Below are 25,597 nucleotides of genomic sequence, written 5' to 3'. Positions count from 1 at the left end.
AAGCCGCAAGTTCTTAAACCTCAGGTCACTAAAAGTCAGCTTGAATTGATGATTAGTCTCCATGGCAGACCCACCAGTCTCTCTGGTGTATCAGTATTCCATCCTCTGTTCATTACCATCAACAGCATCCCATCCTCTAGACCAGATTTGTACAGTAGAAATGTAATGAATGCAAGTCATACATGTAATGTTAATTTTTCTAGTGGCCACATTTAAAAAAAAACTAGGACAGGTGAAATTGATTTTAATAATGTATTTTACTTAACCCAGTATACCCAATATATGTCATTTCCATATGGAATGAATAAAAAAATTTAATGAGATTATATATATATATATTTATATATATATATATTATATATATATATATATATATATAATTTTTTCCATTCTAAGTCTTAGAAATCCAGTTTATCTTTTACACTAACAGCACATCTCAGTTTTTGGACTAGCCACATTTTAGGTACTCAGTAGCCATATGTGGGTAGTGGCTACTATTTGGGACAATACAGCTTCAGACTAAGAACTTTTCTCTTTGAGGAAGTGAAAATAGATCCAAAAGTTTAGAGATATTTATTTTATTTTAAATAAACCTTTAATGCTACTTGTGCTGATGTACTCCTATTTCAGAATTTATGACAAAAAATAGCATCATTTTTCATTAAATATAAAAATGATGGTTTGAAAGCAGCTAGTTGTGCCGGGCTGTTCTATACACTGCGCTGGCAAGGCCTGTGGGCCATTAGGAGCTGTGCTGTGGAAGATGCCCATCCAGGGGAAGGAGATAGAGTGGGGCAGAGTTCGTGGTTGGTTTTTCCCTGGGTTGATCTAAACAGAAGAGAAACATAAATAAATCTCTTAACTTGGGGTTTGGGGGTAGGAGGGCTTGATTTAAACTTGAATTTGTTGCTCAGTGACCTGTTTGGCATTGTGTACTCTTGCCCCAGGAGGAGTCGAAGGAACAGTGATGGTTTTTGTGGGTTTCCAAAACTGGAAGTTAAAACTAACTGGGGGATCTCTGGGTAGATATCTGCTGAAGAGCTAGACTATTGGAAAGGATGTATTCACTTCTGCTGACTCTGGGGCTTCTGCTTACAGACAAACAGTTTTTACTGTCCCTCACCCCCTTTGAGCTTCACTTATGGTCCAGGGTGGTCAGTGTTTTTAAAGCATAGGTTTGTAAGTGGGTAAGTGCATTGCTTTCTTTACCTCCTTTACTAGAACCTAATGTCTTCATTGCATAATGAAGGCTGGCATCACAGTGCTGTTTGAAAAAAGTGCGAGAATGGAAACACAAGAATGTTAAGAATCTACTTCTATTTCTAAATTTTAACCTTACCAGTCACTTTGTTTATACATCACTCTTTCAAATCTGTTATTCCTGCATTTCTGCCATTGTAATTCTCTTCCAGATAGACAAGTTAGATTCCCCCCGACCCTTGTTTTCCCCTGTTTTATTGAGATATGATTGACATATAACATTGTATTGATTTTAGCTGTACTTTTTCATATTCTTGTTTCCCCTCTGCTTCCTTTAGCGTGTATGGAGGAGTAATAAGAGAGATGAGCAAGGGAGGAAAAAAGCAAAACTGGGAGACCAAGAGAAAGGTTACTGGGGCTAAAAGGAAAAATAAGATGAAAGTATATGCTGCGTTCGTGTTCAGTTGAACATACTGACAAGTAAAGTGTGTTCATGAACGTACTTAGAAGGGAAGCATTTAAGCTAGGCTGAGACACAGTAACTAGAATGTAAACAGAAAAATATATTTCAGGTCCTTCGGTGGAGTTCTTTGTTGATTTCTTAAATAATAGAAAGTTTTTCACCTTTGTGCACTTACTAAATTGCTCAAGTGGACCTAAAACAAAATAGACTATTTATACCTCCTATTCTTTAGGTTAAGATGGAGATTTCATGTCTGAACTGTTCTATTCCATAGAATGTAACGCACTCTGGAAGGCTCAAAGGACACAAGATGCACGTAAATCGTCAGAATAGCTGGCTGGGAGACATTCTGGACTGGCAGGACATCGCTTCCTTTGTCCATGAGAACATTGAGACATTTCTTTCGGTAAGAAATAGTATTTATAGTTAAACTGGACTTAGGAACAAAAACAGAAGCTCTAATTCCAAGTTTTCTTCACACACTGAAAGGCCTTTCGGTACCCTGTTTTTAATGCCATGACATTTACAGTTTGGAGAGTTCGAAATGCACTAGAAGGATGTCCAAAAGCCATAGGCCTCAGGTGTAGCTCCCCTGATGCCTCCTCTGTGGTTGAAGAGTAACCAAGAGATGCTGACTCAGGTAGCACACATGATGCTGTGGCTCTCAGATTCTGAGATGGTATCCTTGTCCCCTAGGCTGACCAGAATGTCCCTAGTTGGACCACTAGAGAGGGAGACACCTTTGGTGGGTGAAGCCCTTTGGCAGATGGAAATATGGTTCCAGTCACATTAGAGAAACTGGATGTTTAAAGGCTTCGCTTATTATCATCCCACCTGTCCTTCCCTCATGCACCACCCACCTCTGCCTTGTTTACCAAAGGATCAAAGGCAGCAAGGAACAGCTTGCTGTGTTGCCAAGTTTTAGCGACTGTTCTTCATTCCATAGCATACTTTGTGAGGTATCTTGGTCTGTGGCTTTTCACAGAGATGAGAAGACTTCTCTTGTGAATAAGCTTGTAACTCATCATGTTAATAAAAGGGGAGGTTTGCTGTGCTAGATATTTTTAAAATTTAATTTTTACCAAAATAATAGATGACCGGGCTTCCCTGGTGGTGCAGTGGTTGAGAGTCTGCCTGCGGATGCAGGGGACACGGGTTTGTGCCCTGGTCTGGGAAGATCCCACGTGCTGTGGAGCAGCTAGGCCCGTGAGCCATGGCCGCTGAGCCTGCGTGTCCAGAGCCTGTGCTCCACAACGGGAGAAGCCACAACAGTGAGAGGCCCGTGTACCGCAAAAAAAAAAAAAAATAAAATAATAATAATAATAATAGATGACCATAGCTGAAAGGTCAAAAATGTTTTAAGGTTTTTAATAAAAAATAGCAGTGCCCCTGCTCTGTGCTTCCCCACTTCAGTCTCATTCTCCAAAAAGAGCTCTCAATTCTTTTAGCTTTCTCTGTGTATTTACCTCTAAATTTCTTAAATAATGCTTATGCTGCTCTTTCTTGGTTTTACAGTATTATCTTTTGGCTTCCTAACATGGAAGATGAAGATACAAGTCCCTCAGTGCTTCCTTACAGCTCCCTTAGGGTTTTCTTACGACTCCTTTGGTTCCTTCACCCATCCCTGCACTCACAGTTTCCTTTTCTCCCAGTCGCCTAATGTAGCTACAACAGTTTGAAATTACATCTAGAAATTCATGTCCTTCAATTCTAAGAATGTTGTTTTTGATAATCCCTTCCCTCTGTTTTCTGTAGTCCAGTGGCTCTCACGTTTTGGTGTGAGGACTTCAAAGAGCTTTTGCTGATGTGGGTTCTATTGATACTTACTGTATTAGCAGTTAAAACTGAGAACTTTAAAAATATTTATCAATTCACTAAAAAATAACGTTACTTGTTGACATGAAGAACATGCTTGTTATGTCTGAAAAATAATCATTTTCCAAAACAAAAAAAATGATTTAGTGTGAAGAGTGGCTTTCTTTACATTTTTGCAAACCTGTTTAATGTCTGGTGTCTCATATTTGTTTCTGCATTCAGTCTGTTGGAATATGTTGTTTTGGTTGAAGTATATGGGGAAATCTAGCCTCACACAGATATGTAGCTGGAAAAGCGGGTAGTCTTTTAATAACCTTTTCAGGTCATCATGACTATTCTTTGATACTACACCAAAACTCAACAAATGGTATTTGTTAAAGGTTAGTTGCAGTGTAGAATTTGAAACCGTATCAGTGAACTTTTTCTACTCTCTTATATTAAGGTCCCTTGATCTATCTTGGCTAGGAATGGATCTTCTACCGTTACATGATTTTGTAATGTGCACTGGTCATTTGGAATATTGGTTCACTAATATCTAATACATATATTCTAAATATTGACACGTTTTGTTATACAGTATTAAAAAAAGTCACATTCTTTAATATCACCACCTATCTCATCAGAACAAATTTTAAGAAACTGTCAAGGTCAGCCCTTGATTGAATTTTTTGGTTTTATAATACCCAGCATCTCTTTCTTCTTTTCTGAACCTTTCTTCCTAATCACTTTGAGTACATAGAAAAGTTACTGGATTGTTAGTGACTACCAGTCTATAATTAATGTATTCAGTTAATTTCTTAAGAATTACCACAGAGTATTTCCTATCAGTATGACCCAGAAACTATTAAAAAATTTTTTTTGACAAAAATTCCAAAGCGACTGAATTCCCCAAAAGAATGTTTGTAAAAATCACAAGTAAGGGCATTGTTGGTTTGTTTCTTAGAATCAGTGGCAGTATTCATTCATTCTTTATCCCATAAGGTCAAACAGTCAATCATGCATATTTTTGTAGGCATCATGAAGCATTTTCAAGATTTTATGTAAGGAGCTATTGTAAATGAAATTAGCCTGCCGAAGTCCTCTTATGAAGGCTGAGCTGAGGTTTGCAAGAAATGCTGAGGACAACAAAATATGCCTTTATAAGTGGTACATTTGAGGTAGGAAAGGAATGGATAGGCCTTTCATGGAAGAGATGGTATAACTTGAGCATATGACAAAAAACAGAACTTCTCTTTTGGAAAGGGCACCAAAATAAAACCAGCCATTAGGAGTTCTGGTCCTAGCTCTAGTTCCGCTTATTAGCTTCATGCCCTTGGGCAAGTTCTTAAAAAATCTCTGAGCTTCAGTTTGTGTATCTGTAAAATAAAGATGATATCATCTACATTGCTTCCCTCGCTGCATTGCTGTGAGGTTTATGCGAGCATTTTGAAAACTATAATGGAAGGTGTTTTTCTGATCATCTTGCTTCCTTGTTTTTCATTAAGAGGAAGGATAGTCCTCTTGGGGAGAATAATAGAACAGACATTATCATATGGGACTTTAAGTTCATGAAGAGATAGGAAATATCTATAACACACCTACGTGAAAACACGTAGGTGTGTTATAGATATTATGCAACTTCTTTCAGTAATATTTAACATGTATTAACATCTGGTTCCAGTGAATTTGCAGGTGATGGATCAGATGAACTCATCAGGTCTTGATATAGGGTCATTATCTATCTGAGGAAAAGTTTTCAGCTGCAGAGCTCTGACCCCATCTGTTCATTTCTTTTATTGTGACCTTAGTGAAGTCATTGAAGTGACGCTTTTGTGTTTGTTGTTGGTTCTAAGTTGAAGATGGCAAGTCGGTGGGGGAGGTATAGCTAATCAGACTAATGTTAGAATTTCTTGGCCTGTGCTTGTGGTCCTACAAGCTACATACAACTACAGGTTGCATTCTGGCATATTCTTCTGTAGGTATTTTTTCTATGCGTGCCATTTTCATAGTTATAATCATGCTATAAATAAGCTTTTTTGTCCTGTTCTTTGAACTTAGCATTGTATCATAAAATATTTTTCTGTGTTATAATAGAGGTGTTTTAATGGCCGCCTCTTATTATTTGTAGTACATTCACCATAATTTACTTAACCATTTTCCTTACTAATCAACATTCAAATGTTTTCAGATAAAATAATACTCAGTTCTTGGGCTTCCCTGGTGGCGCAGTGGTTGGGAGTCCGCCTGCCGATGCAGGGGATACAGGTTCGTGCCCCGGTCCGGGAAGATCCCACAGGCCACGGAGTGGCTAGGCCCGTGAGCTATGGCTGCTGAGCCTGCGCGTCCGGAGCCTGTGCTCCACAACGGGAGAGGCCACAGCAGTGAGAGGCCCGCATACCGCAAAAAAAAACCAAAAAAACCCCCTCAGTTCTTGTTGTTTCAGTTTATGGTACTAAAACACTCCATTAAGAGCACACTAGATAGCTGTGGAAACTTCTTGCCTGAGGATTAGTTCTAATATTTAGCCTTCCTTCCTCGCCAGATCTTAGAGTCTCTGTGGATCGTTATGAGCCGGAATGTGAGCCTGCTCTTCACCACTGTCACCACGCTCCTGGCCATCCTCTTCTACAGCGGGACTGCCCTCCTCAACTTTGTTCTGTCTCTGGTATGTACACACAGATGAGTACGTGTCACACTCCTTCTGCAGTAAAGCATATTCTTGGTTCCATTTATGTTTCCTTCCTGTAGTTTCCAAATGTGATATTTTAGGAGGTACTATTCTTTGTTTTGCAGGTAATTTTCCTGACCACACTATTTTATCTGTTAAGTTCCAGTGATGAGTACTACAAGCCAGTGAAGTGGGTGATAAGCCTGACACCACTATCTCAGCCAGGTCCTTCTTCTAATATTATTGGCCAGTCTGTGGAAGAAGCTATCAGGTAGGGATAAGATTTATGCTGTTCTTAGTTCCTTCAGAAACTGCTCTCCATGAGAGGCCCATTTTTCTGTCTTGAGACTTCCTGGTAACATTCAGTGCTAAGCTAGTGAGGGACGCTGGTATTTTCAAATTTTTAACATCTCCTTTGAGAGGATAATGTAAAACAGTTTCAATATCTTACTCTCAAGCCTGTGGTGTACAAAGGTCTAATGGCCTGTCCCCAGGCCCTTGCTGCAGCTCCTGATCGTCACATAATTTGCTCGGAAGAAGCCCCTCCTGCACCACACATACACCTCAGCTTCTCTCAGAACCTTCCTTGTATTCTCAGGAATTCTAGCTTTGCTTGGGGAGGAGAGTAGGTGGCCTTCCTGTTTCTTCCTCTGTCCCTCTGCAGCCAGGCTGTGCCCTCTGCAGAGGGTAGTTTGGATACCGGAAATGCAAAATTTTGTGTTATTTCCAAGTCACACCCTCTGTGTGTATCGCAGGTTCCAGCCAGAAATTTCCATCATGTCTTCTGGGGTCTATGTATTGCAGGCTTGATTCTGAATGAGATGATTCTTCAGCTTATATTCTTCATATCCTCTTTCTAAGTCACTGATGCCTTTTTCTTTTTCCTCTTCATCATGTCAGGTAGGGAGAGACCTTTTGCAGCCTTGTCTCAGCTCCTTCCCAAAACTTTGTCCCTCATTGCTCTAACTCATTAATAAGACTCTACTTCATTTTGACTTCTTATGAATAGCTACTCAAATGAAATCCTCATGTTATCCATTAGAGCTCCTTTTTCTAATAAGCTGTTAGGCGGTCTAAAGCCTCTCTTGAATAGTGAATCTTTGGCTGGCATTTCTGTTTCCACATACTTTTAAGAAAATGGTAATTTGTTGAAACTAGTCTGCCACAGAAATCTTGATTTGACCTGATAATTCTGTCTGACTGATTTTGGCTTATTTTTTCACTGTGTTCATGTAACAGCTGGTGAGGATACCACTTTGATCTTTGGAAAACCCTTGGTTACATTCAAATAGCATGCATGCACCTAAAATATATTTTCTCTGGAAACTTTGCTAGGTTTTCTGTTTTTCCTCCTACTTTATTGGACAGTAGCTGGGATTAAAACCAAAAAAGCTCTTATCCCCTTTGGTGCTCCCAGGTATCCACATGGAGCCATCCATGTAAATATTCTAAGTTTGGGAGTATATTGTCTACTGTAACAGCTTTCAGGGTGAAGTTGTCTTCAGGAAAGATACTTGCTGGCTTTAGCATTCCTTCTAAGCCTATTTGACCATTGGTTATCATCTTTATTAATCTATCAATAGATTAACTTTAGTGTATCTAAGTGACATCTGTCTCAAAAAAGTTTATGCAAATACCTTACCAAAAAGGAAAAATAACTTTCTATCTTCCCAATAGGATAAAGCTGTGGAATCAGCTATATCAAAGGCTGCCATAATCCTCTAGTCAGTGTGACTTAAGCCAAGTCTTACAGAAAAGTATCTAGCTTGTCCATAAAGAACTTCAAGAAAGATACTTCTTTTTCCTGAAGTAACCTTTACTAGCACAGCTGACTGTCCTCTAAATGTCTGTCACTGAGTCATTTTTTTTTTATGCCAAATATGCCACCTCCTTTGTTTTAAAGATTATTCTTTAACGTCATGGTTCCTTGGAACTGGTAAGCAGAGCTGTGATTTTTACCTAAGTCCAGCTGATTGAGATCACACATTCTTCTGGTATACCATGATGCCTTCTTCCAGGAGATGGTTGGAACAGAAGATGATGAATTAAATTCGTGGTACTGTTAAGACTACTCACAGGGACACATGAGGCTGGCAGCTAAAAATTTAGTTCTTTGCAGAGAAAGACAAATATCACATGATATCGCTTATACGTGGAATCTAAAAAAAAGGATACAAATGAACTTATTTACAAAACAAATAGAAAACAAATTTATGGTTACCAAGGTGGGGGGGAGGGTTAAATTAGGAGTTTGGGATTAATAAAATACACACACTACTGTATATAAAATAGATAACAAGGGCCTACTGTATAGCACAGGGAACTATACTCAATATCTTGTAATAACCTATAATGGAAGAGAATGTAAAAAATAATATATATATTCATATATATGTATAACTGAATCACTTTACTGTACACCTGAAACTAACACAACATTGTAAGTCAACTATATTTCAATAAAAATTTTTAAAAAATTAGGTCTTTGGCTCAGGAAGGAATTTGAGGTTAGAGAGCGTACAGTCATCTACAGAGATATGAGGACATATATGTCTTCTCACAGGTTAGGTTTGCTTTATCTTCTTGGGATTGTACACACTAATTATGTACTATAAGAATAGCCCATGTCTTGGTTCTAACGTATACTCATACAAAAACCATTCATTTTGTTATCTTATTTTTCTTAAATTTGTTTTTAACTTTTTATTTTGTATTGGAGTATAGCCGATTAACAATGCTGTGATAGTTTCAGGTGCACAGCGGAGGTTAATGTTTTTTTATTGTGGCAAAAGTCACATAGAGGACTTATTTTAATACAGAAAAAAAAATTAACAACCAACACTACAATTCTAATTGTTCTCAAAATTGATAGATTTCTGTGAGTCTGAAAAATATGGTACAGACAAGATAACTTGTTATAGGCTGGGCCATTTTTCTAACCACAACTGTATCAAGTTATATAAATTATAGATTGTAATTCAGGTTGATTTTTAGCAGCCTGAGTGCTTTTTATTTCTTTACTGGGTCAAATTCAAGACTTAAAATATACAGTCTTACGTAGATACCTCTGAAGAACTTTCTCATATATGTAAGATAACAATGAGTTCTAGTTCTACAAGCTCCTGTCAGTTTTTTCATTCTTAAGGATTATGTTCAAGATGGAATATGTTTCTTCATGGAGAAAGATTTTAAGAGGGAAAATATTATACAAATGATCATGAAAATATTATTATAATGCCCTGAGACTGAAGTTTAGTGTGTAAATTATCAGTGATGTCGGGTTTTATAAGCATCAGTCATTAGTTGTCATCTATGTTGCAGTTAAGTGAATTATTAAACTCATTTTATATGATCCATTAATAAGTTAAAAGTGGAATTGAAATTGGGAGTTAACTGCATGTCCAGACAGTGGAAGTGTCTTTGTTCTTCAAGCTTGCCTTCTGAAATATGTGGCTACTAGATAATCACTGTCTCATTGAATTTCTGAACCTTAGTTATTTTTCTCCATTCTGAATGGGTATTCTTCTACACCGAATACGTTTGTGATTGGGTTTTCATTTCATGAATTTTTGAGTTAGTGGCATGCATCCGTTACCCCCAAACCATTTTCCTCCCCTTAGAGCATGTTGTGTCCTGAATGTTTGCATCACACCCTTCTTCCCCGACGCTCCATTCTGCTTGCTCTGGTGGAGATATTGCACATTACTAAGTTGCATGTTGTCACGGCCTCAGTGCAATTTAGTGTGTGTGATATTTTCACATGAGTGCATGCACACGGGTAGGGCTCTTGCTTGTGGGATTACAGCTTTTCAGGGTCGGTGGATGGGAGTCCTAGTGATGAATTTGATGGGAGAATGTATGTACTGTGAGATTTTCGGTGAACATGCTTCCCACCTCTATCCTCCAGTTTTGCAGAATTAAAAGTATTTGGGTTAAAAAAAAATCAGCATCAATCATTTAGTAAATCGGTATTTCCAGTTTTTACTGGAAGTATTAAATATTCATTAGAAGGAAATTCTTGTGGAGTTAAGGTTATAAACATTATTTGTTTAAATTAAAATGTATAAGGAAGAGTTTAAAGCTGTAAGAAAATATATTTTCATTTATTTGAAGAGATCTCCTAACACTGAAATAGAGAGGCAGAATCTCTTATGCATGTTTGGGAAAATTAAAATTAGTAGAGTTCTTAAATAATAACCAAGTCAGTAAATATAATGCCTTTTTAACCTACTTGATTAAAGATCAGTTTAATAAGCTTAAACCTTTGCTTCAAGTTTCCAAGGGAAATGACTTTTTAAAACTTTGTCTTGTATTTAGTTTCTCTTTGTGGTGCTTTAAAAATTGCTAAATTCATTTTAATAAGGCTCATAATAGAACTAGTGTTGAGATACAAATGTTTGCTATTTGCGGATGTAATTGAAACAACCTCTTGTTGATTTTTTTAATTAGCACTAGAGTAAGTATCCATGATCGGTAGGCACTGTCAAAGACACAAAACAATGTGTTAATTATATAAAAATATTGAATTAGTATTTACTGCTGCCAAGGACTCCACACGATTTAATGTGATGCCACAGTCGTACGCTTGTGTGTGTGATTCACAGTTATTTCCAGTGGGGACGGAAGGCGTCTATGGGAGCAGCTCTCCCTGAGTCCCTCACCAGCACGCTAGGTCTGCGTGCACAGCGTGACCATTCCCCTCTGGAATGGAAATCCAGTGTCAACCAAGTTTCTGTACCTTTTACTGTGGAGCTGGGTCTCTGGGGTGGCTAGTGAATCAGGAAAGGGAGGGGGTTGTAATGAAGGGATCCCTGATTGGTCATTTTATACACGGGGTCTCTGAACATGCCTGCCCTCGCCACTAGCTCACCTTCTACTTGAGGTGCGGTGTGTGGCAGTGAGGGTAGACTACTGTTGTTCCCTGGGGAATGATGGTCTAATAGTCTTCCTGTCTGACCTTTAGAAAGAAAAGAGGGCAGAACCCGTGTAAGGAAATGTCAGCAGTAGGCAGAATTTGATTGTGGACTCTTTACTCTCCTTTTCTTTCTTTTCCCTTAGACTGTGCTTCCTACTTGTTTGTGGTCTAGGGCCCTGTGTACCCTGAGGGCACAGAGCTTCTTGACTATGGTTTTTCATTCTCCCCACCCATGTCCTTGCTTCAAGTCTCACTCCATTAAAAGCAGGTCATCTGATGAAATCCTGAGTTGGCTGGCTAGTTCTCTCTCACCCAGTTTGGAAAAGTAACATAAATACTCTTTCGGTCAGAAATGAGAGGGGGCTGAGAGCTGAAGTAAAAAACTTGTGAAAATAACAGTTTCATCTCAGAGTTTATAAAGGATAAAGACAGAGCGCTGGTTAAGAATTAAAATTCTAACCAATCATTTGAAGTCAATTCAAGTCTCTGGTACAGAGGAGTTAGATATGTAGTTGTGTAAACGAGGCATGGACACACAAACCTTTATGTGGCATAATTATACAAGTATAATTACACTTAGAAAGCTGATTGTTCATGAACTTGGAACTTTTATTCACAGAGAGGTATGCTTAGATGAGGCCTAACTGGATGGGATGCGCTATGGCCTGCCTTCCAGTAGAGGGGACCCTGCCTTGTAACAGTCTCCATATGGCATGGGGCAGGGGAACATCTATAGGACTGTCTGACAGTGGAAGGTCTCTGAGTGAGGATGTGGCCTTGTTAGAAAGGGGGAGCTTCCAGCTCAGGGGCTGGTGTCAGTCTCATCCATTCAGCTAAGTCAGGCCTGCTGAGCCAGATTGACTGAGCTACCAAAAGAGGGGAGGAAAAGAGCCTGCTGAGTCTTCTGAATTTGATTCTCTCCAACTGCTGAGTGCTAGGAAAGCCTGGAGATGTAGTTAGAGAACAACTGTCAGTCTTTAAAGAGTCACTGAAAAGAGGTGTCCTAGAAGGTGGAGCACACGCAGATATTCTTCCACTCAAAAGAAAAGATTGGGACTTCCCTGGTAGTCCAGTGGTAAAGAATCCGCCTTCCAGTGCAGGGGACTCAGGTTCGATCCCTGGTCAGGGAACTAAGATCCCACATGCTGCGGGGCAGCTAAGCTCGTGCGCCACAGCTAGTGAGCTCACACGCCTCAACGAGAGAGCCTGCGTGCCACAAACTACAGAGCTCACATGGCCTGGAGCCCGTGTACCACAACTAGAGAGAAAAACCCACACACCACAACTAGAGAGATGCCGTGCGCCACAACGAAAGATCCCGCATGCCTCAGCCAAGATCCCGTGTTCCACAACTAAGACCTGATGCAGCCAAATAAATAAATAAAATAAATAAATATTTAAAAAAAAGATTGGGGTGGATAGTGGAGGAAGACCGTATGCTACATACATATGAGGCTGGTGAACTTGATACCTGATAACAGTGGCTCCAATACTAGCCACTGTTATTGAGCACCAAGTGTGTATCAGGTCAGTTACTTGGGACTCCAGATGCATTGTCATTTAGCTTTTCATGAGCTGAATTGTTCTTTCTGCCAGCATCCACCCACGTAATACCATAAGTATGAAGTTTAAGCCTTACACCTTGAGGAGATGTGGTGTGATGTAGCAGGCAGTAACTTCTGGCTGGGTGTCCATAGACTATAGGTTTTCTCTGAATGGAGAGATAAAAACAATTGCTAACGTTTCTTAAAATGTTAAACAGATACCATATTACCCAACATCTTCACTCTAAGGCATTTACTGAAAAGCAGTGACAGCATATGACCAAAACTTGTGCTTAAATGTTCATAGCAGCATTATTCACAATAGCCCCAAACTGGAAATAGCCCAAATGCCCATCAGCTGGTGAATGGATAAACAAATTGTGGTATATCCATATAATGGAATACTACTCAGCAATTTAAAAGGAACAAACTACTATGTGGATGAACCTCAAAAGCATTGTACTAGGTTAAAGAAACCAAACACAAAAAGCTGCGTTATGACAGTGGGAATGTACTTGACACTACTGAACTGTACACTTAAAAATGGTTAAATAGTAAGTTTCATGTTATGTCTGTTTTACCACATTTTTTTCAAAAGGTACGTAATATATGATTCTGTTGGTACAAAATTCTAGAAAAGGCAAAACCATAGTGACAGAAAGCATATCTAGTGGCTGTCAGAGGCCAGGGCTCAGGGAGGGATTCACTTTAACAGGGCATGAGGAAACTTTTTGGGAATAATGCTAATGTTCTATGTTTTGATTCTGGTGGTAGTTATGCAACTGTATACATTTGTCAAAATTCACGGAATCATACGCTAAAAGTTGGTGAGTTTTGTTTTTTGGTTTTTTGGGGTTTTTTTTTTTTTGCTGTACGCGGGCCTCTCACTGCTGTGGCCTCTCCCGTTGCGGAGCACAGGCTCCAGGCGCGCAGGCCCAGCGGCCATGGCTCACGGGCCTAGCCGCTCCGCGGCATGTGGGATCTTCCTGGACCGGGGCACAAACCCGTGTCCCCTGCATTGGCAGGCGGACTCTCAACCACTGCGCCACCAGGGAAGCCCTGGTGAGTTTTATTGTTGGTAAATCATAGTTCAATAAAACTTATATAGAAGAAAGAGAGGAGAAAAAATGGCTAGGAATTTGAAGGAGTTAAAAAATTCTCTTAGTAAATTATTAGAAGATTTTTCTCTGCTTTCTAAAAAACTGTGTGCCAGATCATAAGGTAGGGGAAATATGTTGTCTTTACTTCCCTCATTGGGATACATGAAAATGTTTAGTTACTGAAAACAATAGATAGTGCATTTAGGGTCTACAAAATTACTTAAAAGTTGCCTTAGTGAGAATATTACCAACAGTCAATATTCCCAGAGGTAGAAAGAGACTTCTCCTATGAGTGGTCCTTTTTGGATTGAGCTTTGCTTACTTGCCACCTAGAGGGGTGATTCAGTTGTGGTTTTCCATTGCATTTTTTTTTTTTTTTTAGAATCAGTTAAGATGTATTGAATTCTTACTATGTCCAAGATTTGTGATAAATATTTTATTTTATTTTTTTAACATCTTTATTGGAGTATAATTGCTTTACAATGGTGTGTTAGTTTCTGCTTTATAACAAAGTGAATCAGTTATACATATACATATGTTCCCATATCTCTTCCCTCCTGCGTCTCTCTCCCTCCTACCCTCCCTATCCCACCCCTCTAGGTGGTCACAAACCACCTAGCTGATCTCCCTGTGCTATGCGGCTGCTTCCCACTAGCTATCTGTTTTACGTTTGGTAGTGTATATATGTCCATGCCACTCTCTCACTTTGTCACAGCTTACCCTTCCCCCTCCCCATATCCTCAAGTCCATGCTCTAGTAGGTCTGTGTCTTTATTCCCATCTTACCCCTAGGTTCTTCATGAAATTTTTTCCCCTTAGATTCCATATATATGTGTTAGCTTACGGTATTTGTTTTTCTCCTTCTGACTTACTTCACTCTGTATGATAGACTCTAGGTCTATCCACCTCACTACAAGTAACTCAATGTCGTTTCCTTTTATGGCTGAGTAATATTCCATTGTATATATGTGCCACATCTTCTTTATCCATTCATCTGTTGATGGACACTTAGGTTGCTTCCATGTCCTGGCTATTGTAAATAGAGCTGCAATGAACATTTTGGTACATGACTCTTTTTGAATTATGATTTTCTCAGGGTATATGCCCAGTAGTGGGATTGCTGGGTCGTATGGTAGTTCTATTTTTAGTTTTTTAAGGACCCTCCATACTGTTCTCCATAGTGGCTATATCAATTTACATTCCCACCAACAGTGCAAGAGTGTTCCCTTTTCTCCACACCCTCTCCAGCATTTATTGTGTCTAGATTTTTTGATGATGGCCATTCTGACCGGTGTGAAATGATATCTCATTGTAGTTTTTGTTTTTTTTTTACGGTACGCGGGCCTCTCACTGTTGTGGCCTCTCCCGTTGTGGAGCACAGGCTCTGGACGCGCAGGCTTAGTGGCCATGGGTCATGGGTCCAGCCGCTCCGTGGCATGTGGGACCTTCCCAGACCGGGGAATGTCCCCTGCATCGGCAGGCGGACTCTCAACCACTGCACCACCAGGGAAGCCCATCTCATTGTAGTTTTGATTTGCATTTCTCTAATGATTAATGATGTTGAGCATTCTTTCATGTGTTTGTTGGCAATCTGTATATCTTCTTTGGAGAAATGTCTATTAAGGTCTTCTGCCCATTTTTGGATTGGGTTGTTTGTTTTTTTGTTATTGAGCTGCATGAGCTGCTTGTAAATTTTGGAGGTTAATCCTTTGTCAGTTGCTTCATTTGCAAATATTTTCTCCCATTCTGAGGGTTGTCTTTTGGTCTTGTTTATGGTTTCCTTTGCTCTGCAAAAGCTTTTAAGTTTCATTAGGTCCCATTTGTTTATTTTTGTTTTTATTTCTCTTTCTCTAGGAGGTGGGTCAAAAAGGATCTTGCTGTGATTTATGTCACAGAGTGTTCTGCCTATGTTTTCCTCTAAGAGTTTGATAGTGTCTGGCCTTACATTTCCATTGCACTTTGATGTCAACTTATTTTTGGCTTAAAATTTTTAAAACACCATAAGGTTGATCGAAATATCACATCTATATCTTTTCTCACCAGCCCCCCTTCCCCATCCTAGCCAGATTCTGTACTTTTTTTCTTAGACTTTGTTCTCATTAATCTTTCCATGATATTTGATATTATTATTCCCTCATTCTCAAAAGCTTCCTTCTCCCTTGCTGTCTGGGAATAGTGTACTCTAGTGATTTTCTTCCTACTAGAGAAATGATTTCATTATCTCTTTGGCTGGTGTATCTTTGTCCTTAGGTCCCTTATGAGAACAGAGCTCATTGCCTCATTCTTTCTAGGCTTGCCCCTTGGGATATCTTACCGTTTCCTATGATTATTTGGTGTATCTCAAATTTCTTGTCCCAAGTTCACTATTAAGCCTTGTCTCTTATTTCCAGCTACCTCCAGGGTATTTATTTTCATCATCCATTTTCAACTTAACACTGCCCAAACTAAACATATTCCCTTTTCTTCCATGTCCTCTCCCATTCTGGGGTTCTCCATGACTTTGAGACGCTGCCATTCTTTCTCCCTCAGGTTTAAAACCTGAATCTCTTATGTTCTTTTTTTCCTCCATGTCTTCTAGTCAGTTACTGTTCAGATCTTTTATATTTCCTGTGGGCTATCTCCCTTACTTTAAGTCTTTTTGGTATCTCTTTAGCCTGTATCCTTATTGTTAGAGAGCCTATGGCACTATTTTCAGTGAAAGCTGCTGGTCAGTATGACAAGGTTTCACAATTTTGGGAGCCACTCTGTCACCAAATCCATGTCTCAGAACCCTATGAAATGACTGAGTCACTGGATTCCAGAGTTTGACTTAGTCTCACAGTGCACCTCTTGGGATGCTTTGGAAAATCTTGGTGTGTCCTTTTGTGTGTACAGTGTTACGTTGCTGCCACGGTCTCTGCTTTTTTCAATCACAAAAATCTTTTCCTTCTCTCATGAGTATATAAGCGTGTGTCCCGTGCACCCCACAGATGCCTGGTTTTTGTAACTTTGTGATACCTTGGGATAACTTAAGATTTGCTGCCTTTGTGCTCTCTCTGAGCAGTTCCTTATTTCTCCTCCTTATACAGTACTACCTTAATCTTCCAAAGCAAAAATGAAGTACCTGAGATTGCATATTTTCATTCCTATTAACCACGGAATATGTGTGTCTGTTTTTACACCTCTTGTATTTTCCTTTCTGATTTTACTTCGGAATTAATAAGATTTTTTTGGTAAATTCTCTCCCAATGACCTGCATTCTTTGATAGCATTTTTTGAAGTTACTTTGAAGTTGGGTTGCATGGTTTAAGATGTGTGGGAACATTTTGTTAACGAGAAGAAAGACTGATGAAGTACCGGCTATAGTATTCCTCACTTGCTCTTCCCAAAGGGGAGGGCTGGCCACAGCCTGGATGTCTCCAAATTTAACTACATCCTCAGAAATAAGATATTCACACTTATTTTTCTTTCTCTTTATTTTGGTGGTGAGCGATCTGCTTTAGAAGTGAAGAGTTGATGAGTTATTTCAGTGAATAGGGTATTTTAAGGTGTTTTATTTCAGTTATCTTTTCATTAGAGAAATTTAAAGAACAGTTTAGTAAATCTATTTCAAGTTTTCAATACAAGATTTTTATGTTTCTGTGAAATAAAATGAAAAAAGCATTCTCAGGCCATTGGAAAAATTGAAGCTATTATCAGATTTGGATAAAGTAGCCAGAAGCCTAGAAATATTGATTTTTCTGAATCACAGTATGATACTGTGTTTATTTTCTTTCCCTTTTATCTTTGGACGTTCTAGAGGGGTGTTTGATGCTTCCCTCAAAATGGCTGGCTTCTACGGATTGTACACCTGGCTGACTCATACTATATTTGGCATCAATATTGTCTTCATACCATCAGGTAACAACTGTATCATAACTTCTGCTGTCCTCTATTTAAGGGACATTAAGCCATTTTACATATACTGTCAGCTTCCTTAAATTTAAAATGCTAAATTTTGAGATCTAATCCAGTCCAGATTAAGAGCAGAAATATGATTTGGAATGTTTGTTTATTGCTGTATCCCCAGTAGTTAAAACAATACCCAGCACATAGGAAGCACTGCATAAATAACAAATACTTATTTGTTAATTGAACATACTGTTCTGGAAAGGGATGAGTGTAAAGTAAGGTCCTTCGGTTAGCAGCGTTATTTTTGGTGATTTTATTGAAATTACACTTCATTTTTATTAGAAAGAAGCAAGGTAAAGAATATACGTTCTTATCCGAGATTTAGAAACTAATTTCTGATTTGGCTTTGGAATCAGTACAAATATTTGACCAGTGCTCTATAGTTATATTATAGGACTGTACAGTTGTCCTTTGGTATCCCTGAGGGTATGGTTTCAGGACCCCCTGAGGATACCAAAATCTGCGGATGCTCAGGTCCTTTGGCCCTCTGTATTTACAGGTTCCACATCTGAGGATATGGAGGGCCACCTGCATACGTATTAACTAACCATTGATTGAGAATAACAACTGTGGGACACTAAAATTTTGTTGCTTAAGAACAGATTCATGAAGTAAACACACACTTCAGAAAGATTTTCATGATCCAGTTTGAAGATCTTGGACCTCATTCAACTAGCAAATTCAGTTAAACAAGGCATATCATTCCCCTAAAATTTTTTTTTTTTTTTTTTTTGTGGTACGTGGGCCTCTCACTGTTGCGGCTTCTCCTGTTGCGGAGCACGGGCTCCGGATGCGCAGGCTCAGCGGCCATGGCTCACGGGCCCAGCCGCTCTGCGGTATGTGGGATCTTCCCGGACCGGGGCACGAACCCGTGTCCCCTGCATCGGCAGGCAGACTCTCAACCACTGCACCATCAGGGAAGCCCAATTCCCCTAAAATTTGAGTTTGTATTTGTTTAACTTGTTCTGGTGGAAACTTTTAAGTAGTAGGAGCTAGTGATTAGATTCTGCTGTTTTGTTATTGCTTTGCTGATGATGTTAAGTTGCTTTTTCTTCTTTTAATCTTTATTAGCTTTAGCAGCAATCCTTGGAGCAGTGCCATTTCTAGGCACATATTGGGCAGCAATACCTGCAGTTCTAGACCTGTGGCTTACACAAGGCTTAGGATGCAAAGCCATCTTACTGTTGGTTTTTCATCTCTTGCCGACATACTTTGTAGATACTGCCATCTATTCTGATATATCAGGGTAAGTATTCCACAGAACTTCTGAAGTTGGTGATGAATCATATCCAGGAATTCCTTTGGCCTTTTTTTTTTTTTTTTTTTTTTTTCTTTTTTTGCGGTACGCGGGCCTCTCACTGCTGTGGCCTCTCCCGCTGCGGAGCACAGGCTCCGGACACGCAGGCTCAGCGGCCATGGCTCACGGGCCTAGCCGCTCCGCGGCATGTGGGATCCTCCTGGAGCGGGGCATGAACCCGTGTCCCCTGCATCGGCAGGTGGACTCTCAACCACTGCACCACCAGGGAAGCCCCTCCTTTGGCCTTATTTAAGAAGATTTTTTTTTTTTTTCCTTTTGGGCATGGGAGAAAGGACTGGTGGTAGGATTTTCAGTGAAGTAATCTTTTGTGATCCCACTGATATAATCAAAGTTTAATTTAATTAATATCATTTGCAAAGTATGCTATTTTGTTATAAGTTTTATTTACAATACATGAGCCTAAAAATTGTGAATAATCCTCTGGTTTAGTGACATTTAACCTAGGAAAAAAGTATTACTGTACATACTTCAAAATAAAAATATTTTAAGTACGATAACAAGTTAGTAGTTATTTTCAGAACTTCTTTGCTTTTGGAGAAACACATTATTAGGTTGTAAGTTTGAGGATTTCCACGTAAAATGAAACCTCATCAAGTTCGTATCTGACAAGCAGTGCTTTCTTACTTTAGATATTATAGTATGGTTCTATGATGAATGCAGATTAAATTTAAGGCAGAAGCCAAACTTTGGCAATATAATAAATATCTGTTTTTGTAGGTTTTGATGTCTCTTAGAAATTGCATCCAGTAAATCAAGCTGATTCTCATTTAGTCACATATCCAGATTAACATTGCTTATTACAATCTAGGATGTGACAAATATTGAATTTTATTTAGCTACTCAAATTCAGAATATGACCTACTGAAACTATCATAATAGTTAATATTTTAAATTTTCTTTAAGTAAAACTCATCACAATAAACGTAGACAGGGTCTCAGTTTACAGGAAGAGGACCCTTCAGTTAATTTGAAATTATGAAGAGACCAGTCATATGCTACCCTGTTTTTTCTCTAGTAAGTTAAAATAGAAAATAAATGATATAGAACAACTAAGAAGCCCCAAAGTTCCAGAGCAACAAGAAACAAGCAACTCCATAAGCAAACCTTAGGGGAACTTTTATGCCTAAAACTTAAAGATAACAGGAGAACTTCATAGTGAGCTTAACTAACATTTAATAGTTGAAATTTAAACCGTAAGAGTAGTTACATGATTTATAGTTAAGTGTTTTCATTTCTTTAAACTTTGCTGTAAATTTTATATCAGGGTTTTTAGCTAGAATTTAAGACTTAGATATAGTTCTATCTTAATAATAAAGTAACACCTTATTTAACCAACATCATTAGGAAATGAAAATTTTTACATAACTTGCTTTATTTTATTTTGTAATAAATTAAGCTTTTATTTAAAAGCCCCCACACTTTTTGCTTTTTTTTAAGCTTTAAGCATTTTTGATAAAAATTTTCCTTAAATGTATTGTTTAGGGAAAATGCTTGCTTACATAGTGTAACATGGAATATTACCCTAAATCCTTTTTGGAATGAAGAAGACAAGTAAATTACAAATATAATTTATTGGTTTCCTGAAGACTAGCTCACCTTAAATGTTACTGAATTGTAATACAGTACAGGATATCCTTCCAAGGTATTTAGTTATTTTCCCTTCACTAAATTGTTCTAATCATCCGTGTTTAGAAACTAGAAACAAACAAAATATACCTTATTTCTAAGTCCCTCTTATGTCAGTGGTCATATGTTATTATCAGTGTGCTGTGCTGCTGTAATCTACAGGTATGCCTCATTTTATTGCGCTTCGCTTTATTGTGCTTCACAGATACTGCTTTTTTGTTTGTTTTTTTTTAACAAATTGAAGGTTTGTGGCAACGCTGTGTTGAGCAAGTCTATTGACACCATTTTTCCAACAGCATTTGCTCACTTTGTGTCTCTGTGTCATTTTGGTGATTCTTGCAATAGTTCAGACTTTTTTATTATCATGTTTTTTATGATGATCTATGATCAGTGATCTTTGATGTTACTATTGTAATTGTATTGGGGTGCTATGAACTACACCCATATAAGATGGCAGACTTAATTGATAAATGTCGTATGTGTTTTGACTGCTCCACCAACCAGCCGTTCCCTTATCTTGTCCCTCTCCTTGGGTCTCCCTAGTCCCTGAGATACAGCAATATTGAAATAAGGCCAATTAATAACCTTACAGTGGCCTCTAAGTGTTCAAGTGAAAGGAAGAGTCAGACACCTCTCACTTAAATCAAAGGCTAGAAATGATTAAACTTAGTGAAGAAGGTATGTTGAAAGCTAGGCCTCTTGAGTCAGTTAGCCAAGTTGTGAATGTAAAGGACCAGTTCTTGAAGGAAGTGAAAAGTGCTATTCCAGTGAACACACACATAGTAAGAAAGCAAAACAGCCTTTTTGCTGATATGGAGAAAGTTTTGGTATTCTGGATGGAAGATCAGACCAGCCACAACATTCCCTTAAGCCAGAGCCTAATCTGGAGAAAGACCCTAACTCTTCTCAATCCTGTGAAGGCTGTGAGAGGTGAGGAAGCTGCAGAAGAAATGTTTGAAGGTAGCAGAGGTTGGTTCATAAGGTTTAAGGAAAGAAGCCGTCTCCAGAACATAAAAGTGCAAGGTGAAGCAGCAAGTGCTGATGTAGAAGCTGCAGCAAGTTATCCAGAAGGTCTAGCTAAAGAGAAATAATGAAAGTGGCTACATTAAACAGATTTTCAATGTAGACAAAACAACTTTGTATTGGAAAAAGATGCCACCTAGGACTTTCAACGCCTGGCTTCAAAGCTTGAAAGGACAGGCTGGCTCTATTGCTAAGGGCTAATGCAGCTGGTAACTTTAAATTGAAGCCAGTGCTCATTTACCATTCCACAAATCCCAGGGCTCTTAAGAATTGTGCTAAATCTACTCTGCCTCTGCTCGAGAAATGAAACAACAAAACCTCGATAACAACACATCTATTTGCAACATGGTTTACTGAATATTTTAAGCCTACTCTTGAGACCTACTGGTCAGAAAAAAATGATTCCTTTCAAAATACTTTGGCTTATCTGACAATGTACCCAGTCATCTAAGACCTCTGATGGAGATGTGCAATGAGGTTAATGTTGTTTTCATGCCTGTAATACAACATCCATTCTGCAGCCTGTGGTTCAAGGAGTAATTTCAACTTTCAAGTCTTATTATGCAAGACTTTACCCAGATCTTCTGACGAATCTGGGTAAAGTCAATTGAAAACCTTCTGGAAAGCATTCAGCATTCTAGATGCCATTAAGAACACTTGTATTTCTTGGGAAAAGGTCAAAATATCAACATTAACAGAAGTTTGGAAGAAGTTGATTCCAACCCTCATGGATAACTTTGAGGGGTTCAAGACTTCAGTGGAAGAAGTAACTGCAGATGTGGTGGAAATAGCAAGAGAACTAGATTTAGAAGTGGAGGCTGAAGATGTAACTGTATTACTGCAGTCTCATGATAAAACTTTAACTTTCTTTGCTTATGGATAAGCAACAAAAGTGGCTTCTTGTGATGAAATCTACTTCTGGTAAAGATGCTGTGAAGATTGTTGAAGTGGCAACAAAGGATCTAGTGTATTACATAAACTTGGTTGATAAAGCAGAAGCAGGGTTTGAAAGGATTAACTCCCATATTGAAAGAAGTTCTGTGGTGGGTAAAATGCTCTCAAACAGCATTGAGTGCTACAGAAAAATCATCTATGAAAGGAAGAGTCAGTGGATGCAGCAAAACTTCATTGTTGTCTTGTTTTGAGAAATTGCCACAGCTGCCCCTGCCTTCAGCAACCAATCACGCTGATCAGTCAGCAGCCGTCACTATCGAGACAAGACTCGCCACTAGCAAAAAGATTACAATTTGCTGAAGGCTTACATGATAGCATTTTTACCAATCAGGTATTTTTAAATTAATGTATGTACATTTTTTTAGACATAATGCTATTGAATACTTAAAAGACTACAGTACAGTGTAAACATAATTTTTATATACTCTGGGAAACCAGAAATTTCGTGTGACTCACTTTATTGTGATATTTGGCTTTATTATGGTGGTCTGGAACCAAACCTGCGTATCTCTGAGGTCTGCCTATGTCTTATTTCATTCCAGTTATGTAAGTGATACTGTGATAAGCTGGAAGACACTTATGACTCTCCTATGAAATAAAAATCTTGGGCTTTTTAACAAATATTTTCCTCATGAGGGCTTTTATCACTACCTGTGTTAAAATCTCTATTTTAGGAGGTTGCTAGAAGACTAACTTATGAATAACAGGGATGTCATTGTATTGTTATCATCTTTATAAAAAAAGCATAATTAGTTGAACTACACACTTAATTGTGCCACTTAATTTTTCTAGATGGAGGTAAACCTAACAGGTAGATTATATAACCAGTCCTAAGCTGACATTAACCCACCTCAGACAGCCCTGCAATGGTACCTGTTAACATTGCTGACTTCACTCCTTCAGTTGCTGGACCTATAAAAAGGCAAACGTCACACATGTAGGCGAGAAAATTTTTGCATCTTGTTATCTGCATTGAGGTAATCTGAAGAAAGCTGATAATGCAATCAAAAGGCAGGTGTGTTACAGAATGAACATTGTGTTAGAGAATGTATTTCCGACTTACTCCAAGGTTTATGTTTGTTAAAAGTCATGAGTAATCTGTGTGCTCTTTATTCCAGAGGTGGCCATCCTTACTTGACAGGCTTGGCAGTGGCTGGTGGAGCGTACTACCTGGGCCTAGAAGGAGCAATCATTGGGCCCATACTTCTCTGCATACTTGTGGTCGCTTCCAATATCTATAGTGCTATGTTAATGAGTCCCACGAATTCAGTACCCACACCAAACCAGACCCCGTGGCCTGTTCAGACTCAGCGGTGAGTTACAGCAAAATGATCATCAGCTGTGTGTGAAATTGAACTAACCTATCTCATTGTTTTTCACCTGCATACAGTCTGTTAGGATACAGAGTATTTCAGTTCCTCTGCTCTCCTAAAGATTGAAGACACTAAAGTAAATAGAAATCATTTGTGTGTAGACTTTTGGGTTTCGCATATCAGGAACATTTAAAAACCGATTGGGTCAGAATTGTTAATGTCATGAAAAACCAAAAATAAATAAATTTTAAAAGACCATTTTGAGACAGTGGTATACTAGATTGAAGGAGACTTAGGAAATAGGACAACCAAATGCAGTGCATGGGTCCATGACAGGATGCTGGATTGGGGAATGGAGAGAATCTATAAAGAACATTTCTGAAGCAGTTAGAGAAATTGATTATGGACCATATATGAAATAATATTATATTGATGGTAAATTTCTTAGGTCTGACAGTGATACTTTGGTTATGTAGCAGAATATCCTTTAGGGATGAGCTGTCAAACTGAGAGGGAGAAAGTGACTGTAGCAAAATGTTCACAACTGGTGAATCTAGATGAAGGACAGACATATGGCTGTTAATTGTACTATTTCAATTTTTCTGTAGGTTTATTTATATACTATTTAATTTATATATATTTATTTATATACTGTAGTATTCCAGTGTGTGAATATACCACAATTTATTTATTCATTGTAGTATTGATGGACATTTGGGTAGTGTCCAGTTTAGGACTGTTATGAATCAGGCTGCTATGAACTTTCTGGTACATGGCTTTTGGTGAACATGAGTACTTACTCCAGGTGAGTATGTTACCAGCAGAGGAATGGCTGGGACTACATCTGGTTTAACTTTAGTGGATACTTGCAAAACAGTTTTTCTATGTGGCTGTACCAGAAATTACATTTTAATAACAGAAAAGTAAGAAGGACTTTTAATGAAAAACTAAGTCTCAGAATACAGTATTTTAACTTTCCAGAGACTATACTGCATTTCCCTTTTTATTTTCAGCTGGAGAAGAATTTTTTTGTTGCATATTCTAGTGTAATTAAGGAGTCATTAACAAGTTGATTCTGAAAATGTATTTAGTGAAACTAGATTTTTATTTAAAATTCTTCTAAAATGTTCTGCTTATTTAATTTTAAGTGTTGTATTTTGTGAAGAAAGACATAGTCCTTTAACCCAAAACAAGTAGAATAACGTTTCTGAGTTAGAGCTAGTTGGTCAAAGGGCCATCTTAGTTAATTCTAGGCACTTATTTGATGGCAGTGAAATATCAGTTTCCTGAAGAAGAGTGAAAAGAAGAGGTACTTAGAGGTTTTAACAAAGACGTCACCAGTTTGGGGGTGGTTACACTATGATATCCTTTCCTGCCTTTGCTCTTAAAGGCAGGTACTGGGTTCCTGAGAAGTCAGTGGACAGTTACTTGAAAGCAGTAGAGAGCATTTGCTGAGTGGATACCATATTCCTTGGGCTCACGAAACAAGAAGTAAAAAGAAAATTGGTTGATCAATATTTTGCTGTTATTTTAGAAAAAGACTTTTGATGATTCCAGGTTGGTAGAGCAAGAGTTAGTTTCTAAGGTGAAACAAAAGAAGCTAATATGAATCCTTCTAGAGGCAAGTGACCCCTTTCCCCTGGTCCCCTTCTGAAGGCAGAATGTTGTTAATTAAGTGGTATGGGGGTTTGAAAAAATAATGTAAGGACCGATATCGCTGTAATCTTTTTCCTTCGAAGTTACGGATGTA

At 38.5% G+C, this 25,597-nt stretch overlaps 1 protein-coding gene across 3 annotated transcripts in view; it reads left to right on the top strand.

Annotated features, from left to right (window-relative positions):
• TMEM245 (transmembrane protein 245) overlaps positions 1-25,597 on the top strand; it is a gene marked incomplete at both ends in the record, with an annotated part of 97,860 nt that overhangs the window by 62,917 nt on the left and 9,346 nt on the right. For 2 of the 3 annotated variants that reach the window (XM_079705830.1, XM_079705829.1), the window contains 6 exons: positions 1,938-2,069; positions 6,000-6,122; positions 6,251-6,396; positions 17,462-17,562; positions 18,685-18,859; positions 23,653-23,847. In XM_079705830.1, the coding sequence (XP_079561956.1) occupies positions 1,938-2,069; positions 6,000-6,122; positions 6,251-6,396; positions 17,462-17,562; positions 18,685-18,859; positions 23,653-23,847 (872 nt within the window). Of the gene's footprint in view, positions 1-1,937; positions 2,080-5,982; positions 6,123-6,250; positions 6,397-17,461; positions 17,563-18,684; positions 18,860-23,652; positions 23,848-25,597 lie in introns of all 3 variants that reach the window. The other variant, XM_079705828.1, reaches the window with a different exon arrangement.

This window comes from Hyperoodon ampullatus, assembly GCF_949752795.1.
Source record: "Hyperoodon ampullatus genome assembly, chromosome: 6".
Lineage (NCBI taxonomy): Eukaryota > Metazoa > Chordata > Mammalia > Artiodactyla > Ziphiidae > Hyperoodon > Hyperoodon ampullatus.
Note: the sequence above shows the minus strand (reverse complement) of the source record. Positions and strands in the feature narration are given on the sequence as shown.